Raw genomic sequence first — 20,442 nt, forward strand, 5'->3', positions numbered from 1 at the left:
ATTTTAGCCTATTAACAATTTTTTTAGGAGCCAATAACTTTCTAGTTCTGCTTCAAATTCTGACAGTAACTTGATGGGTAGCCTTGAATAACCTCTCTTTTGTGTGAAATCTGGAAAATACTCACCTATTTCCCACAGACACTGATCAACAAATAGATTATTCAGTACTGTTTTGTTTTACAGATGCAATATAAACTGTAAGAGTAAACTAACTGTTCTTTAAATTAGCTGACAATGAATCATTCTCTAGAAATCACAATTTGTTTTTTAATCTCTGAATTTCTTCAGTCATCTCAGCTGATTACCAGAGCTCATGCTCCACATGTAACATAGAATAAAAGTAACTGACTAATTTCACTCTTACACTTGGGTGATAGGTTCTCAGTTTCTATAAAATGAGATTATCTTCTGGGTTATCATATGCAAAGCCATACTTTCAATTTAAGGACTTGGGCTCTCTTAGATTAGTATTAAATTTGTACTATGAGAGCATATTTTAACCAAGGAACCAATGACAGGAAACTAGAGCCAAAAGCTTTATCTCAAACTTGGAAGAGGAGCGGGGATGTTCCAAAAACACACTGTCCATTCTCATCCCTTTTCCTTAAGTTTTTGTTTTTAGCTTAAACAAAGCATTTGAATACATTTGAGGCTGATGCCATGCAGAATTTTGATACATCTCATATTTCAGGTGGTTGTAACATTGACAGATAAATAGAGGTGATTAATTACATTCAGTTTTATGTCTTAAGAAAAAAGAAATTTTACATTCCCTTCACTTCTGTTATAAATATTTTCTGTAATCATGCAGTTTAGAAAATGAGGTCAGTGTACTGGATTTGTGTCGTCTTGAAAGGTTACTCCTCTTTCAACTAAGGATAAAGCTAATTTGGCTAAATCAGATCTCACATATCATTAGTGTTAAGAATATTGCACAAGTGTATTGCATGTGTGAATTTTACAGAGAGAGAACATGTTGACTGCCTTACATATACATGAAGGAAAATCTTAGAAGTTATTTAACCTTTTTTGGCAGCTTCTTCTTCTTCCTTTTTCTTTTGGTCCTCAATAACTTTCATCTTTTCTTCATATTCATCAGCCCGTGTTTTCCACTCAACTCTGTTGTTTTGAAGACCATCGAACATAGGTGTAATTTCTTTGTGAAACCTTGAGAATTCCTGTACAATCAATTTAAATTAAAAATTAGTAAATTAGAAAATTTCCTAATTAGTAAATTAGAAATTTTCCTAATTGGTAAATTAGTAAATTGTAAACACTGATGATTTCTAAAGTCTGAATTCCCAGAAATACTGCTGCTTTGCAGATAAAAACATTTGAATTCATTTTTCTATTAAATCTAATTATTTCAGTATGTATACTAGATGAATTAATTTTATTTGATTTCACTTTCTTTTGCAACCACTTGCAAAAGTATCTGGTAGTGTTATTATCTGGTAGTGTTTTTTTCTACAGAATGGAAAAATGTTTTTAAAACGTGCCAGTACCTGCCAGTGCATATTTGAGAGCATATTCTTGGTGGCCTGCAATGGTGGTTTATTCTATGATACCTGGTATTTTATCATGTGATTATAAATATCAGAATATAATGATAAAGTCTAGTATCCCGTAGTATATTCCAAGCAGATGTAATATTTTGATATCTTCAGGTACACATCGTTTTTCTGTGATATTTTGGGTTAATATGAAAAGCTAGATGGGTATTAATAATGTTGACATTTCATTGCTTTCTAGAAGACATGTAATAGCTATACTTCCAGAATGTTGCAAGTTTTCTGTTCCCTTCACTGTGCCATTAATTGGATTCTGTAACCATGTACATGTTGCGTATTTATACTAAATGGGACTGAAGATTCAGGCTAGGCTTTCTAATTCAGTCTTTCAAGGAAGGTAGTAACAAAACTTAAGTGCCCTTGAGTTTCACTGAGATCTTCAGTTAATATCACCTCTTGAATTTGCTTTGTGGTAGCAATTCATCTATGTAACAAAAGATTGAAAAATTGTGGTGGTTGTGATAGTTATTTACCCTATAAATATGAATCCTGCTGCTCTCTAGATTTTTTTTGGTGCAATGGTTTGTCCCTAATTGCTCCATCAGAACTGCTGTAGTGGGAAAACCAAAAATATTATTCTTACCTTGTACACAAATGTACACACAAAATCTATGAAACCAACTTGGAGCTTAGGTAGTTCGTCTCCTTTGTTTCTGTCCATCATGGGCTAGAACAGAATAGCAGTAATTTAGATTATGCAGACATCATTCTTTTGGATGTAATGATCTAATAATCATCATGGACAATTATCTATTCAATATTTAAATAAGAGATAATATTGCTTAACACAGTTAAATTATTTAGTGCTTACAATTGGTTGTTGCTGTAGCACAGTTCGTTCCAGGTCACCTTGCTCCCAGAATTCATTTGCAACCATGAGGGCAACCTGGGAATCATAATTCAATGGAAATGTAAGCAGAAAGTAGTCAATTTGAATGAATGAATTAATTAATAAATAAATAAATAGATAAAGGAAAGGACAAAGCTTTCCAGAAAATTTGAAAATGTTGATTAACTCAGACTGGCATAATACTGTTTAAATCAATGTATTCTCAGTTTGGTATTTAACTAACCACACCCACTAACTTCACACTCACAAAAGAGCATTTATTTCTTGCTAGCTGCATTATAAACAGAGAATTTTGGTCAAAGACAATTTAATTCCACTCATTAATCCCTTCTGAGATAGTTGAGTACTTCTTTCAAGAATTACAGACAACCTCTGGTGTGCTTTTTCCAGCAAGTAAATTATCTACCATTTTGAAATTCTGGTGCATACTGACTGAATGACAGATTATCATCAGCAGTACCACGACAATACTAGCAACACAACAGAATCTTCTAGTTCTTGTAATGCATATTATGTAGAATGCTCCACAAGCATCTTGCAGTTGTATTTGGATTATGCGTTATTAAAACCTATATCCGTAAGACTAACAGATGAACTTGAGTGTGATGGTCAGTAAGTACTGAAGTATTTGAGGTACTTATCTACAACACAGTGTCACACTGTATTACTGAATTTATTTTTAGCATGATTAAGCTACTTTGAAACAGTACCAAGATCTACAGAAGAAGCACATTTCATTCAAATTGTTCTGTTGTGAAATCTGTACCTTAAAAGTACTTGAAAAATAGCAAAAATTGGATAACACAAAAATAATGGATTAAGATTTAAGGGTAGCTAGAACAGGTGACAAAATCAGAGATTTTAGCTGACTGACAAGTAGAAAAGGGTAGATAAACTGTAGTGTGGGTGGAAGGGGGCATCATGGAGCCCTTATGCTCTCAGTGACAGATAAATAAAGGTTGTTTTCTGGAAAGATAGTTGGGTGCAAATAGTTAAATATCTATCTAATGATAATAAGTAATAAATATTTTTTTAATGATCATGTAGCAAATGGGCAATAAAACAGCCAGCAAATGCAGCACTGTCTGAAAAGTACCTACTTTACTCTGTACTTCCCAAGGCTTGGTTATGGCAGACAAGTCACATCCAGTCATCATCATAGCCCTTCGAAAATGTAAGGCAAAATGGAATATGATTAGGATGATGAAAGAAAAGAAAGGGGAAAAAAAAAATACAGATTTTTTTTTTCAGGTGTTTAGATACTTAAGATACAGATGGACGCACCTTTTGAGAATCCTGTAGACATCTATTTCTTATTTAAAATCATGGTTATGCTCATCATCATACAATAACACCAAGTCTCAACTTACATATCTAGGTGCCCAAATACTTTTAAAATCTGGCTGCAGATAACTGATTGAATAAAAAGTAAGATATTAACCACCTACATGATGACTTCTTTTTTGGTTGGGTCAATAGATATATATTTAATGGCTTCCTCTTCTGTTTCCATTTTTTCAATTGCATCCACAATCTTTTGAAACATAGTCCTTTTCCTGTGAAAACATACCAATAAACCATATAGTAGTGAACAAAAAATTCTGCATCGAAAATAGAAAACCATATTTCTCATATTTATGCTTTTCCAAAATTGTATCCTGGTCACAAGAGTTTCAGAGTGATGCCTTCTTCCTACCAAACTCAAGGTTTCTAGTTAACCTAACACATCTAAATTTTGCTGTATACCGTTGAGATATGTTCTAGCTCCTGACAACCACATAACCGGTTTCCTGACTCTGCGTATTAAACTGTTTGGGGTGAAATTCTTGTTTCTTTAGTATTATATTTTCCTTAATATTATCCCTTCCAGTAACATAATGAATTGTGAAAATTGAAACAAATAGCTAACAAATGTTCTTCAACTCTCTCTCGTCATATGTCAAGAAAAGTCATAAAACCTGACTGAAAACTCTGAAAAATATAGATGTCTTATTATTGCTTAATAAATCCCTTAATTTGCATATATAATGAATTATAAAGTTAATTTTCATTAAAATTAACTTATTTCTGTTGAACAACTTACTAAACTTTTTCTGTCTCCTGGCTTTAAATTGTCCAAGTCATGAGACATCTGGACCAAAAAAACCCCAAAAACTCAATACCCTGTTTAAAAGCATGTTAAGTTAGTAAACTTGAAACAGGATAGGTAATTTATCTCTGAAGTCTTTCGGATATTTAGCACTGGGATCACTTGATGTCTGTTCTTAAACCAGAATGTCAATTTCCATGTCATAAGCATGTTCCTGTTTAGTATGAGTAGCTATAGTATGGTACACTAAATACATGCTGACAACCTTACTACGAGGCTACAGAATCCACACTTCCGAAATACATGTACAATGTCTGCTGTAACTAAACGCATATTTGAATGACCTGTTGTATGTGTATGAAGTATTACAGACACTTAACTAAATTTGAAAGTTTATAAAGAAACTAAGAATGTCTTGTGTTTTTGTTTTTCTTTTTTTATAAGAATTAAGAGTTATTAAAAACAATTTAAAATACAGCTCTGTACTCTGCACATAACAAGTAAACTACAGATGTAAATCGTATAGGACCGAGTTTTTTTTTTTTCAGTAGGAAATTACACAGAATTTAGTACTTACTTGAAATACAATGCCAAGTCAGTTGCTATTATTGCAACTTCAAATAAGTGTAGAACGGTTTCAAACTGGCGCTTATTTAGGTTCTGGAAGATGTTTAAACTCTGCAAGATGGAAAGTTTACGAATTCAATTCCTCTTATAAAACTGTGTTTGGTTTGTAGTATACACCCTGTCCAGTACAGTATAATAAAACTGCATGTATGGCCTAAATCAACATAACGCTACAAATGAAAAGTTTTTCAGTTGTCAAAGATGGCCTTCATTCAAGAGCAGTTCTTAAGTTTTAATACCATTCTGTCGATTACTGCTACACAAGTGTCTAATACTGAGATCCAAATAAAAATATACTTTTTTTTTTTTTTTTTTCCACAACAATGTCATAAATACTAACGAAATCTTGACTGGCTGAAGCAATTTATGGTAAAGTATGACATTTATATATACAGAATACAAAAGCTACTCTTTTCAGGCAAGTGATTCTAGATGAATTACTTCTGGCCAACACAGTTAATCTTATACGTTAAAAGGGAAGAGAAAGGTATAGTTTAGCTTTCCTCTTTCAGACTAAGAGCATAGACAAAGAATAATGGCAAAGAAAGCTACCCTGCACTTTCAGACCTGCAGTTATGGTAGTCTCTGACGGCCAATGAAGAAATCAAATGCTCATTTCTACAAGCAGGGTTGTTAAAATGATGGGCTGGGCCTATGCACAATCTAACGTCAAGATAGTCTAGTAGATTAAATATATCTTGTCTGGTGTCCTTCCAGATGATTATGGAGCAGTAATTCTTTTGCCCATGGCTTGAACAGGTACACTCTTTGCTGGATTAAAAACTGGCTGGACAGCCGGGCCCAGAGAGTAGTGGTGAACAGAGTGAAATCCAGCTGCCAACTGGTCACCAGTAGTGTTCCCCAGAGGTCTGTGTTGGGGCCCATCCTCTTTAATACTTTTACTGATGATTTGGATGAGGGAATTGAATGCACCCTCAGTAAGTCTGCAGATGACACCAAGTTGGGGGAAGTGTTGTGGGTAGCAAGGCCCTGCAGAGGGGTTTGGACAGGATGGATCGATGGGCAGAGGCCAATGGGATGAGGTTCAACATGGCTAAGTGCTGGGTCCTGCACTTTGGCCACAACAACCCCATGCAGCACTACAAGCTTGGGGCAGAGTGGCTGGAAGGCTGTGCAGGGAAAAAGGATCTGGGGGTGCTGACTGATGGCTTGCCTCAACATGAGCCAGCAGTGTGCCCAGGTGGCCAAGAAGGCCAATGGCACCCTGGCTTGTATCAGGAATAGTGTAGCCAGCAGGACTAGGGAGGCGTTTGTCCCCCTGTACTCTGCTCTGGTGAGGCCGCGCCTCGAGTACTGCGTGCAGTTTTGGGCCCCTCAGTACAAGGACATTGAGGCCCTGGAGCGTATCCAGAGGGGATACATATCACTGATGGGACGATACATTGGGGTGTCAGATACCAAGTTCAACACCTTCAAAGATTCTGAAGATTGCTCCACCAAAAAGCAGTGGTTAGGCCCCAGCATCTCACATTTGAAAAAATACATCTCCATCAATAAAGGTAAATAGTTGTTTTTTTGTGTGTGTTTTTTTTTTTTTTTTTTTTTTAAATCATAAATATTCTGTTGTGTTTAAGACCACTGTGCTACTGGTAAGTGTAAGGATTTATTCTGATTATGCCCTGCAGTGGTCAGGAAACAGTACTTCTTTAAGGATTAGAAAATTGGAAAAGGATGTGGAAGTGAGTGCCTGCCACACTGGTGCAAACAAGTTGGAAGGGGTCTTCCAGCCACCAGTTTTCAGGCCTAGACTGTTAAGTCTTTTTCTTATTTCCCTGAAAAATATCCTTTAAAGTGTTGTAAGTAGTCTTTTCCCTTTTAGTGGGGAAACAACCAGGCACCACTTAGGGAGGAATGGCTGACCCATGTAGGAGGTCAGGGCTCTGTGGGGCAGAAGGCCTTGGCTGGTTGCAGTGCCGCCATTTTGTTAAGCCTGAGGAGGGTTGAGGGCACCCTATGCCTTCTGTGCATGGCCCTCATCTCACTGTGCATGGCCACACAGTGCCCCTGTGGGCCCAAAGAAAGGCATGTGCCTGCCCAGGCTGAGGCAGCAGGGGTATGAAAAGTGATAGGGAGAGGGGGGTAGAGACATTTAGGGTGGCAGAAGAGAAGAGAGAAAACCTCTAATGCAGGGAAGAGCAGTAATGGGAGCTGCCACAGAATCATGAAGCTCCCTTAGCTGTTTTAGTGAGATATAGGGGGGGCTGGGGGAGCCTCCATAAACAGCTTCATCCCTTTGTTCCTCAGTTGCCAGAGACAACAACTGAACTCAGAATGAGGGGCAGTAGTCTAATTACAACACCATGTATTTTCTACTTCAGATTTTTAGTGAAAGCAGAAAGAACTGAGGCATGTGAGTGAGGCCCACAGGGCAAGCTTTTTTTATCTCGAGAGAATCAATTTCTGGCAAAATTACTGATGTTTCTCTAAAGTAGACAGTACATAAGAATTTGTTTTAAACTTATGAGTTTGAGCATAATTTCTTATTTCAGAATTAGAGAAATGAATAAAAGCTGGAGAAATTTGGAATGTCGCAACTTAATTGGATCTTTTGTGTTGATCAGTGTAAGCAGAAGATTCATGCAAACATACCTCATCTTGCAGTAAGGTTTTACTGTACTCTAGGTGATGTCTTTCTAAAATGGAAGAGCCATGAAGTTTTGCCAGTGGAGCAGCTGATCTGTTGAAAAAGAGATGATTGTTTATACTATTTTGAAGGCATTCTTTTTATTTATGATTGTGATTCAAATGCTTCTGATCTGCATATTCAATAATTTGATTTATATATTGACCACTAGTATGAGGCAGAACTAAAAACATGCTTGCTTGCCTTCATTCTTGTTATGGTAAAGACAGAAATTAAGAGTACTGGGTGTTCAGTGCCCGCTGACAGTCAAAGGAGATGCCTCAAAGTTCAAAAACTGTCTTTTAGAAAACGTGCCACAATTTCATCTTGCACATTCTATTTGGCTGTTTGTTTAATCTACACAGTTTCTGTGTTGCCTTAAAAGGGCCTGTATCCATCATTCAGTATTTATTGTGTGGCATGGCTTTTGAACTGTTGTCTGTCTGTAATCACTGTGGAGCATGTCCCCTGTGATACTAATTCACTAAAGTTTAAGCTAAAGTAATGGTATAATAGAGTTTAATTCCTCAGGCACCCTTTGACTCCTCCCTTCCCTCAGAGTCATTGTTTTATGAACTGCACAAATCCTGACAGCTCAGATGTGTTCAATGTGTCTTAGCACATAGCTCAAAGCATCAAAGCATCCCTCTGGGGTAGACTTCAAGAAGAGGTAATTCTGCTTTAGACTATGTCAGCAGAAGGAAGGGAGAAGTGTCCTAGCTACATTATAGGTGGTTCAGCATGTTTGGAAGCATATTTTCCTCCTGTCCTCCATTGGCCAAAAACTTAATTCCTGAGATAACCTAAGGTGGGTTGGTATAGGCTACCTGTATTTTCTGCCAGTGTAGAGGAGGCAGACTTCCAGGCGTAACAGCAAAGCTGATAGCTTCTATAAATAGTTTTACCGCATATGACCTCAAGTAGAGGGCTTTCAGCTGGGGAAGACCACAGTAGGAAGATTTTAAAACCCCTTAAACTTATTTGGATGAGAGGCAGTCAGCTGAATAAGAATCAGTGTCTGTCATTCTCTTTCTCCTACGTCACCTGGAGAATCCCAGAGAATAATCAGAAAATCCCCTAACGTCACTGCTCCAGCATGCAGTCTGAAACTGCTCTCCTGGGCAGAGTGCGTCCAGGGGCAGAGAAGGAGGATGAATCATTCTGGAGATACAGCTGGTGGGAAATAGTGCTCCAAAAATTACGGTTATAATCTCCTGGTACACATGACATCCTGAGATACTTGTGTTCTCTGCCTAGCACACAGAAACCCAAATAAATCACATGAAAGACTAAAGGACAGATTGATCACTCTTCAAGAGAGTACTTGGTCTCACCATGATATGTAATGTTGTAATAAACTGGCAAGTTTAAAGTAATACGAATTAATATTGTTAACATTTTAACATTATTGTTAACATTAATATTAATATTAATTATGTTAATTAACATTAATGTTAACGTTGACAATATTAATATTAATATTAATGTTAAAATGTTAACAATATTAATTCATATTACATAATATTGTTAACATTATTGTTATTAATATCTCAACCAAAACCTAGTATCAACAAGGGAAAAATCACAAAGAAATCCTTTAGAATATTTTACACACTCAGAAAACAAAGTATCATGAATTGCAAAGCATAACTTCATGACGTGTAACAAATCCCATGGCAGAAAGCAATCTCAATAGTTCAGAATCCTATATAATGTGATGAGATCACACCTCAGGAAAGGACTTAGGTCAGTCAGTAAACTCACTGGAGGGAACAAAAAAGCTGGGCAAATCAGCCAGTAGAAAACTGAGAAAAAGAATGCACCTGAAATCCTGTCTTTTTTTAAGCTGACCCTTGTCTGTGAAACATCATGAATTCCTCTCCAGAAAAGTGAATTTGCCCTATCTTGAAAAAAATAAATCCAGTTAGGGACTTTCTACTCTTTTTATTTAAGATAATTTTATGTTACTGCTGGTGCAGTAAGAAAGAGAACACAAGTTTGATTTTGGATTTTGCTGGCTATGACAGATAAGTCATATGAATTTGTCTGCCATACTGTTATTGTAACTGTTTTGTGTTTTTTTTTTGTTTTGTTTTGGTTTGGTTTGGTTTTAATTATTTATTTTTTTCCTACTGTAATATCAACAGACATAGATGTTTTTATATTTCTAGCCTAACTGCTGTTGTCCCAGAATATTTTTTTTGTCTTCTTGATCTTCATTTAAATATTTTTTCACTTAAAAATGTTAGAGGCAAAATAACTCTTGTCCTTTTGATCATATTGTAGCAGAGCCGTCTCATTTGCTTCAATGAATTCCTCTTACGGCACCTGAACCAATTTTCAGATTGGGAGCTACAGAGGTCTGGCATGAACTCAAAACAACCGTGGTCTAGCTCCACAGCTCCAGCAGATCCTTCTAAGATTCTTTTTTTTGCATTTTGTCTTTGGTTCAGCAGACCTGACAGATACTGAGGAAGGAATCTTCTGTAGGATGAATGTCCATTCATGCTATATAAACTGAAATATCTACATTATATTTTTCAATGTGTTGACTTTTTTGTTTGTTAGTTGGTTTTTTTTTGTTTGGTTTGTTTTGTTTTCATTTACCACTAAAAATACTTCATAGCCATATATTTGAGTATTTGCACTTACTTCATCTGGTACAGGTTGTTGGTTCCTCTGTGATCAATGTCATGGCAGAAAGCAGCAGCAACCATCGCAAAGGCTTCTAGATCAGTATAGTATTTCTTTATTCTGCCTGTCTGTAAAAGAAAACAAACAACTCTGAGTGTGCACCTGCCTTGAAAGAAAAAATAAATAATGAATGTAAAGTTAATATTAGCAGTATTACCATCAGCAGCGTAAACATTGTTTGTCCCACATTGAATCCATGCCGCCAGTTGTGGTATGTGATATCTCGATAGCCCTTCCTGACTGTGTACATCCATCTTGTAAGGACCTGTTATGATTAAAAGTGGTTGATACTGTGCTGTTAACTGAAAAAAAATTATGAAATTTCTATAAAATTAATGGAACATACTGTAAAATTACTCAGATAACATGCAAGTTCTATTAAATTAAACATGGCAACACCAAAATGTTCTTATATAAATGTATGTTGATTTAATTCCTTCCACAAATCACACAATTTCAGGATCAGTTTTAAGACTTTACGACAGACATGCAAATGCTTAAGAATGAATATTGTTATCCATACAATAACTAATACTATTCACACTTAATATAGCTTACTTCTATATTAAAGTACCAACAGCCAGCTATTTTTCTTCTATCTTAAAAGAAACATAAACAAGATGAAAAAAAAAAAAAAAAAAAGTCAGACCTCTGCTGGGACTTTGAACTTTTCGACAACATTTATCTCAAAGAACAGTCGTATTCCACAAGTTATCAGGCCATGCTCTGTAACAGGAAAGTCACTGAAGCGGAATTCATATAGTTCTAAATCTTTTGGATCAGGTAATTCTTCCTTCTGTTAGGGAAAGTTAAAAGCACAAGGATTTTTATGGCCAAACAATGTTGGGAAAAATGTTCTTTCTTCAGTGGAAACAACAGTGCATAAGGACATTATGTTTGCTTTGTGGTCAAAGACCTCAGGTTTCCGTAGAATCTAATGCACATTAAGTTTTGAAACACAATGGTGGTACTGCTGTTTTTCTTCTCCAAGAGAATAGGTGAAAGTCTTGGGCAGGTGGTGTTTCTTCCTACCCTGAATTCCAGAACAGTTGGTTGTGACAATCTCAGCAATTCCTTAGTTATGAAGACGCAGGCCGTGGTGGCTTCCCACTTTTACCCTGGTCTCAAAGCTGCAGTTAATCTTTTTCACAGCCAAAATTATTAAACAATCCCAGCTTTTCCTGGTAAAAGTGTTCTTCCCTTTTGGCCTACAGCCAACCAAGGATTCCTGTACATTTTTAAACCTCTAGAGTGCTGGTGGTTTGTTGATGCTCCACAACCAATTAGTCTGTCTCACCCTGTCTAAATTAGTCTGCCTCACCCTGTCTGCTTTGACAATCTCTCTTTGTGTCTGTGATAACCTGTATACGCTTCACAGAGAAATCTGTAGGGATTATTTGGCAGATGTAAAGCAGAGTGGATAAACCTACAAATCAATTGTAAAAATTCACAACTAATAGTCTGAGTGGCTGAATAATTTTACTTATGTTCTTGTTTGCTTTCAATAGGTTCTTCACTGCTTTGTTCTTGAATGATCTCAATATATGCATAAAATAAAAATTGATACAATGCTTAAATGTACAAAGTTTGTAGTTTTCAGTTATTATGGCTTACTTCAAATCCCTTAGTCATTTCCTTTTTACTGCTGTAGTTGGTGGTGATTCTGTATTAGAAGCATCCTCTGTGATTTAGAGCAGCCTGTTCTGAACAACCCTGACCACTGATGAAAATGAGGGATCATTCCAGAAGTAGTGGACGGTATAAGTGCATTTTATTTTCCCCACATACTAGATTTTATCAGATGCTTGCTGGATGCCTTTCAAAGACTTTTCCCTCCCTGAAGAGCAGATACAGAGCTTAGGTCAGCTCTTCCTTGTACTAAAGAATGTCCAGAAAGCATTTACTAAATTCTAAAATTCAGAGGATACAAATGTTAAGAAGCTTGTATTAAATTTCATGTTGTATACATTATATGGATTCACATTGAATAGCCTAACTGGTAATAACGATATTAGCAAACTGTGCTGTAATGCTTTCCATTTGTACGTCCAAAGCCTAAGGAGAGCAGTAGTATATTTTAAAGGATGTCTGCTGCAACACAAAAATAGATTATATGACCACAATTATTCCCTTCTGCCACATAGCCAATAAATGATCTTCTTTTTACAAATAAGGAAAATTATAACTAAATCTATTTCCCCCTCTGCATGTATTTCAACAAATAATGCTGAACATCCATGGAACAGCATTTCCTTCTCCTTTGGTTGGATTTTCCTTTCAATTTACTCTGCTCAGAGGTCAAGGACAAGGAAACCTGGGGCACTGGTGTTTTAAGACCCATTACTTTGTGAATCATCAGATCTAGAAACACCTGCTTTATCTCATTAACAATCTGGGATTCCAGACCTTAAATAGGATAAAGAATTTGCATGTTGTCTTTGCAGTGCAGAACATATAAGACCTTTAAATACTTGACACCACAGTGTTGAGAGAACACACTTTCTTTCTGGAGATTTAAAAATTCATACCAGTGTTATTATATTTTTACATTTGGAGGCCAGCACCATCCTAATCACTTGTTGCTCTGCAAATAGAGAGATTTAAGAATGCTTATCTCTGTTTTCTTTAAAAGGTGTGTGGAGCTACACATGGACTGTTGATGTTTTTGTGTTTCACCACTTACAAGCTATGTGAGCATCTGTTCTGTGGGAGCCAGTGAAACTTCAGCATTGAACCCTGGCATGCACATACACGTGCCTGCATTAGCAAATGTGGTGTAATAGGTGGAAATACATGGCTGATATAGTCATGGCTGATAAGTCAACAGACTTGTGTGTGTTTGATGTTTCTTTTTCAACCTAGTTCTATTTCGATCATTAACAGTCAGAGTGCATTTGGTGCTTTCCCGAAGCACATCTTTTAGTTTTGTTTTAGATACAGTAAGACTTCTCTGTCTAGAGAAATGCAGGAAAATTCATGAGAAACTAGGTTAGTTCTACTGGACGCTTCTGTATGTGTTCTCTTACTCAAAATGAAAGCAACCCATATCAAAGTACCCTCTTTTATGTCCAAAATGAAATAAATATAATTATAGGGATAGCAGTGTTCATGTGGACATTTAATGGAGTTCAACACTTTAAGTGTTTATTCATATAAAGGTTTCTATATAACTCTGGCTATCCAAGTCTGTCAACACATATTTGGGACAGAATGTTTCCCTGTAGGTACCAGTGGGATGTGCACATGGAGGAACCAATGAAGTTGAAGATGTATTATTAAATTAAATTAGCTCGATCTAGCTTGTGGAACTGATGGCTAATATCAATCATATTAAACAGAATTTATCTATATACAATGTTTTCTTGTAAGGAGGGTCCATTACCATCTGATGTCAACATGCTTTCAAAAGTCAAATTTTTAGTTTATTGACTTACCAAAATCCTGATAAGATCCTTTTCATCACATTCTTCTATACTCTTTACATTTAATTTCTCTTTGTATTTCTAAAAATGAAAAATGAATATCGTATTCAGTTTTGTGTAGCAAATTTCCTATTTTAATTTTGTGACTGTGGACAGAAACTCACCAGTATAGATTCAACTTCAGAAGGAGTGGCCTTTGTCTGGTACATTAGCATTTCCTGAGCAATGTCTTTTCTGTTTTCAAGCTTGTTCATTTTGTCATAAGTGTCAGTATTTAAGACAGACCACCCCAGGAATTGTGTAAGAGTCTAGAACAAAGCCAAGCAAAGTGGAGATGACAACATGACAATAAAATTGAACAGATGATTTGAATTTTTTTTTTAAGTTCAGTTTCTGGTAGTGCCCTTTAAACAGCAATGTGCAACCCTACCTGTTAGAGACCTTTACCTTCCATCAGCAGATTCTGTTAGACCCTTAGAGCTTTTAATGATGTTTGTCTCAACCTATGTAACTAAGGGCCCATAGTCCTATTTTGTATACAGGACTTTGAGGCTTATGGGGCTTAAGATAGCTGGGTGGGCTTCAATGCACTGTGTAACATCTTATCATGCCAAAGTGCATGAACTCCCTTAGAGTTTATGCTTGCAGGCATGATGTCCTTTGGTAAGCAGCATGGCATACCTGCTTACATGTGGCATTTGGACAATGTCCTCAGTAATATGCTAAACTTCTGGTTAGCCCCGAACATGTCAGGCAGTTGGACTAAATGAACTTTGAAGGTCCCTTCCACCTGAACCATTCCATTTTATTCTATTCTGTTCTGTTTTTTACCCACTCACATTAATTAGGAATGTTGACCATCATTAAAAAGTCAAATGACTAAAAATAAAAATTACACCTGACTTTTGTTTATGATTGGAACATAAACGGACTCATAAATTTTCAGGTTTACAAAGGGTAATAAAATTCTCTGATTCTTAAGAAATTGTATGGTGAAGAAGATAGTGTTTCTGTTGATCTTAATAGAGCCTGTTAGAAATTTCTAGATATTAACAAATGTTTTTACAATAATATTTTGATTAGCGTCATATGGCTCCTTAAAGCCTATAATGATATTAAGCTTACTTCAATGATCTGTTCATCATACTCATCAAAAGGTTTTCCATCTTTCCTGTTGTAAAATGTTGCAACTCCCACAATTTCTTCTTTTTTGTTGACAATAGGCAACGAGAGGACGTTTTTGATAACCCATCCGGTCTCATCCACAGGTCCTTTCTGTAGGAAAGCCAGAGAGCAGGAAATACTGCATATTTCTTTGAAAGTAGTATTACAGCTATTGATATAGGCAATGTAACATTAAGTCCTACAAATTACAGAATTGTTTATGTATCCAAATGTATAACTAATTGGTGGAAAACACTAGCATATTTTCCACAAAGTTTATAAATCTTATCATCACTGGAATTACCTGAAATGTGAAATACTCATCTGCTGGTGCATTCATCATGTTACAAATCTGCAGTAGAAAGAAAAGGGGGCATTGTTTAAAGGCAATGTAACATACACTAAACTTGGCCTAATGTTTAAAGAAGGCATATATATTTGCTAAGGTAAAAACAGTCAGCAGCCTAGCTAGCTACAAAAAGTAAAACCATTCCTATTAATGCAGTTGCGGTTATTGTGACATAATTCTGGAGTGCTTATAACAAAGTGCCTCATGTATGATGCCTCAGTGCATAAACATAAGGCTTAAGAAAGCCACTACCATGCCAGTTTAAAATGAGTAAATAAATGAGTACTTATTCCCAGGGCTTCGTCCTTACTGCTGTTACAAATGCTGTAAGATTACTAATATCTGTCATTCACCATGACTTTGAGTTAAGTATCTAGGCTATGCTACATGCCATGTTAAACTAGCGCTGTACTAGTTGGGAGCTACACATACTTTCTGGCTTACTTGGCCCACCCCATGTTTTCCAACTTATTGCAAGAAAAAAAAAATAGAACTGTATATAAAATGATTTTCTTACTTTTACATTTTTTATTTAACATAGTTCAAACATTTGCAAAATGACATCAGACACACAATTTATTCCTCTGATGTCACCATAATTGACTATTTGTGCTACTATTGTGAGGGCTTGTCTCTGTCCAGACTATGATTTCACATGATTTCTCTGGAAGCAGCACAGTATTTTTATAGAGGCTTTTTGGTATAGGGAAGGTTGTTTTGTTGATTTTTTTTTTTTCCGATCAGAAGTACTGCATGGATTAAAACTTTAAGGTTAAGAGTTTTTACTTTTGCTATGAACTTACAAATCCATTTTCAGCAACATATGTTGGCAATCCACTGATAAGACACCAGTGATCTGCTGGAGGTGACCTTTAGAGAGAGAATGAAATTAGGTGATTTCTGCAGATACAGACACGTTATTATTCTATACCAGCAATAAATCTAATGACCACATATTCACAGGCTGCCAATGAATACTCACGGAATAACTTTGATTTCTTCTTTTCCATGTAAAATATAGTCAATAATCTTATAAAAGTTGACTTCCTAAGTAAAAAGAGAAAAACATGTAGGTGACATGGCACTCAACATCAGAATTAAGATTCATAAAAAGAAAAATGAATATCCTCACTCTTCCATCAGGTGTTTTGGGGCCTTTGTAAGGCTCTGCCTCCCCCAGCCGAATTGGCCATTCATCATAGAACTCCTGGGAAAATAATACACAGGCATTAGCAAAAGGGAAAACATTGGGTCTGTCTTCAGAGGTAACATGAAATCTGCAGATAACATTTTTTTTTCTCCACAACAGTTGTGTGGTCACATTTCAGACAAAATTAAGAAAACATTAAGGATATTCCAGGCAATATATGTTAACCAGTAAATTTCAGACGAATATGAAGCTTATCTCTCCAATTGTACACTTTAATTGTTGTTTTAGAAAGCAGGCATTTATAAAGCAATAATCAGACTACACTTCTTTCCTTACTCAGATGTATTTATTAATATGAAAAAATATTTCAGGATTAGCCCTAATATTAATCATGTACTTTGCCATGCTTATTTTGTAAATCAGTCAGATTTTATATGAATTATCCCAAAGTATTAGAAGGGACGGTATCTTTTTATCTTGGAGAGGGGTGCACTAGAAATATGTAGGAAACTAGAAGGACAGACTTTATAACTTAAAGTTAGGAGTAACACGTTTCTCACAGGTAGGCAAAATGAATATTACCTTCTCTTTAGTCATGTCCAGGAGACCAACAGAATATCTTTCACAATTTAAATACATTCGAATAGTATACAGCGCTTTGTGAAACTGCCGTTCTATGTCTGTTAGCTCTTCAAATACTTTGTTGGCAGACCACAAAAGCATCTATTTACAACAAACGAGAAATTGGGTCAATTTTCACAATGGTAAAGTGTTTTTAATGAAAAAACAACAACAACAACAACAAAAAAACACATATGAATACTGAGTATTCCAGAATAAAAGAATAAATTGAACTGCTGTAATAAAACAAAAATAAAAACAAACAAACAAAATAATTGAATAGATGCTGTTCTTACTTCAATAATCTAGTGAGAATATAAAATAGTGGGCATAATAGTCTCATTTAAAAACAAAGTATTATCATGAACAAATCCTTCTTTACCTGACTTCTTCTGGATTCGATATTGTAGAGGTATGATGTATGATGGTTTCTTAGGACCAAAGATATAAAATTGAGGTATTTTTTAAAGACCTAAAAATGATTTAAAAGAAAAAAAAAATAGACAACAGTTTCAAATCAAGAAGTAAATTCACTCAGACTACTTTGTGAACTAACAACTGTGCTGTTGTATAACATTTGAGGTTATTACCTCTTCATCCTCTTTTGAGAACTCAGTGGCATTTAATTTGTTGAGAGCCATCACAACAGCAAGCACCTCTTTACCCTGCGTAATTGGGACTGCCAACATGTTGGTCGTTGTATAACCAGTTTTTTTGTCCAGAAAGTCAGAAAAATGGTTATTCTGAAAAAAATAATTAAAAAAGAAAAATCAAAGCCACAGTTGAAAAGCATCACAGTTAGTTATCATGCCAAAAGCTAATGATTGTTGTATTTGATAATTTATGCTTATAACCTCTCTGACAGACTCCCATTCCTGCAGCTCCCATCCCAACTTGAATCAGAGGGTGTAGACCAGGAGGGATCAGGACACACAGTTATTTTTGTTGTGACATGGGATCTTGTGGGGCTGATACCATGTCACTAACGAAAGAGCCACAACTATCACTCCAATTCAACTTCAATCCTTGAAGCTGGATGCTGAGGAGGTTTTAGTAAAAACTATTCTTTTCATTCTGTCATGTAAAAAGCACTGGAAAGATAGGTTGTCTTTCATGGAAGATCATTTGAGATCTTTGTGGTGGACCTAAATGTTTCCTCCTTGCTGATGTACTGGAGAATGTTGCAGGATGCCACATACCAGATTTTCTGCTTTTGTACAGAAAACTACTTTAGAAAAAAAATATATATATATAATCAAGGATGATAATGCTAGGAAATGCCAGAACTAAAATTGTTTGTCTACTAATTGTTTGGATCTTTTCTCTGATTTTCTTTTTTCCCCCTTCCTCTTTAGCAAATGTTTCTGGGATATGCTGAATTGATAGTTTATCCAACCCTGAGAAGTTAGACTGGACTTTATTCTGTGTTCAAAATGTTAGGTTTATTTTTTTCCTTCAGTTCTTTATAGCCTTTAGTTTGCCCATCATTAATATTTCCATTTTAAATTTCCTGCTAGGACTGTATTTTTGGGAAATGTATCAATGGTGTGGAAGTAACTCTGAAATGTGTTTTTCTGTATTTACTATTTGGTCTGCATTACAGAGAACTGATTCTTTTAGGGAAAGCTTGTATTATCCCCATAAATTCTCTCTGTCATTCAATAAATCATGCTGTATTTGGGTCCCTGGAAAGTGTGGCCAGTTACAAATAAATCTATTTATTTATAAATTGATGAGGTCCAGATGAAGGGGGATATTTTCTTCTCTCGATCATTTTGCTGAGTTGCTGTTTTCTCTTTTTCTAGGAGAATGGTATAGGGATGTCACTTAACAGACATCTGAATCCCTGATCTGCAACTACTTAAAAGGGATCTGCATACACCAAGTGAGTTGAATCAACAGGATACAACAGCTGAATTTAATTTGTTTAATTACTCCAGACAAGTAGTGGTGCTTGGGAAGAACTTTAGTAGCAAGATTTCTGCAGGTAATAAGAAAATAACCACAAGCCAACCTGAATAGTGCCTAGATAGTGCAAATACAGACAGATATAAATACCTCGTGACACATTGGCAGCTTTATCACAAAGACTTCAATCACATGTGATTTGCATATACAAGCAAAATTTTGTGCTTAGATTTAGACTTTACATTATTGATCATTTTGCACACAACTGGCAGGGGGTTTTGAAGCCTTTTTTCCAATCAAGGTTTTAAAATATTTTCTCTTGAGAACATAAACTCCTTTTGATTTTGAATAAAATCACTTTTCACAATGTCTGGAAAATCGTGTTGATACATAAATAAACTCTGTAGTACCAGAGCCAGAAGAGTATCTCAGTGTTCCCGTGATTATATGAAGGTAGAAACTTAAGTCTTTTAAGCCTGATCTTACGATTCCAACCATCTTTTAGAGTGATCAACTCTAGTTGGGAACTTTCAACTCTCAGTGAAATCGTAAAACAGGCTTTTAAATAAATGAGAGAAAGGCAATTTGTTGATAAATCCCTAAATAAATATTTGCAAATGTTTTCAACTAGCTCCATTTAAAGCTCAGATCCATAGCCTTTTACAGTACCACAAGCAGTTCTATAGATAAATGCCAAGATGTGCAACATGTCAGGGATTTGCACTAAACTAAAACCAGCATATAGGAATGGAAAATTGGGACCCCTCTCTGTGTTCATCTTTCTGTTATATAGGTGACAGAAGATGAATGGAGGGAGGTTTGGCATGTGACTGTGTTCTAGCCATTTTATTTGAAGTGACTAGTTAACGTTTTATTTTATTTTATTTTATTTTATTTTATTTTATTTTATTTTATTTTATTTTATTTTATTTTATTTTATTTTATTTTATTTACTCTCTAAACCAGGACACCAGTTTTATCTCCCTGAAACTTAAGAATACTACTACACATTATTATAAACCATTTACCAAAAAATTATCCATATAGTGCTCTATGTTTAGATAATTTGGCCTCAACTTTTCAATTTCTTTATGTTCTATAAACCTAATTTCCGTTTAATAGGTAGCAGTGGAATTTACAAAATCATAAATCACTGTTGTGAAAACAGTGTGATTACACCTCAGTAAAAGTGAAAAATTAGGCCATTCTTTTTAACAATATTGTTTACTTTCCTTGAATGGTGGTTATGAATAGGCTTGCTTGCTAAGACTATACTGTGCGTGATTGTGAATTGTAGCTACACAGCTGTAAGTTTGTGTTGGTAATAGGGAAAAATGAGAAAAAGTATCTTCC

At 35.6% G+C, this 20,442-nt stretch overlaps 1 protein-coding gene across 1 annotated transcript in view; it reads right to left on the reverse strand.

Annotated features, from left to right (window-relative positions):
• PDE6C (phosphodiesterase 6C) overlaps positions 1–20,442 on the reverse strand; it is a 29,537-nt gene that overhangs the window by 1,883 nt on the left and 7,212 nt on the right. The window contains exons 2-21 of the mRNA XM_032191599.1: positions 17,772–17,924; positions 17,564–17,653; positions 17,143–17,283; positions 16,543–16,617; positions 16,393–16,457; positions 16,214–16,280; positions 15,366–15,413; positions 15,023–15,172; positions 14,062–14,205; positions 13,910–13,978; positions 11,125–11,271; positions 10,633–10,740; positions 10,434–10,543; positions 7,748–7,835; positions 5,088–5,188; positions 3,870–3,977; positions 3,522–3,585; positions 2,383–2,457; positions 2,155–2,238; positions 1,025–1,178 (exon numbers count right to left, since the gene is read on the reverse strand). Of these exons, the coding sequence (XP_032047490.1) occupies positions 1,025–1,178; positions 2,155–2,238; positions 2,383–2,457; positions 3,522–3,585; positions 3,870–3,977; positions 5,088–5,188; positions 7,748–7,835; positions 10,434–10,543; positions 10,633–10,740; positions 11,125–11,271; positions 13,910–13,978; positions 14,062–14,205; positions 15,023–15,172; positions 15,366–15,413; positions 16,214–16,280; positions 16,393–16,457; positions 16,543–16,617; positions 17,143–17,283; positions 17,564–17,653; positions 17,772–17,924 (2,041 nt within the window). The remainder of the gene's footprint in view (positions 1–1,024; positions 1,179–2,154; positions 2,239–2,382; positions 2,458–3,521; positions 3,586–3,869; positions 3,978–5,087; positions 5,189–7,747; positions 7,836–10,433; positions 10,544–10,632; positions 10,741–11,124; positions 11,272–13,909; positions 13,979–14,061; positions 14,206–15,022; positions 15,173–15,365; positions 15,414–16,213; positions 16,281–16,392; positions 16,458–16,542; positions 16,618–17,142; positions 17,284–17,563; positions 17,654–17,771; positions 17,925–20,442) is intronic.

This window comes from Aythya fuligula, chromosome 7 (assembly GCF_009819795.1).
Source record: "Aythya fuligula isolate bAytFul2 chromosome 7, bAytFul2.pri, whole genome shotgun sequence".
Taxonomy (NCBI): Eukaryota; Metazoa; Chordata; class Aves; order Anseriformes; family Anatidae; genus Aythya; species Aythya fuligula.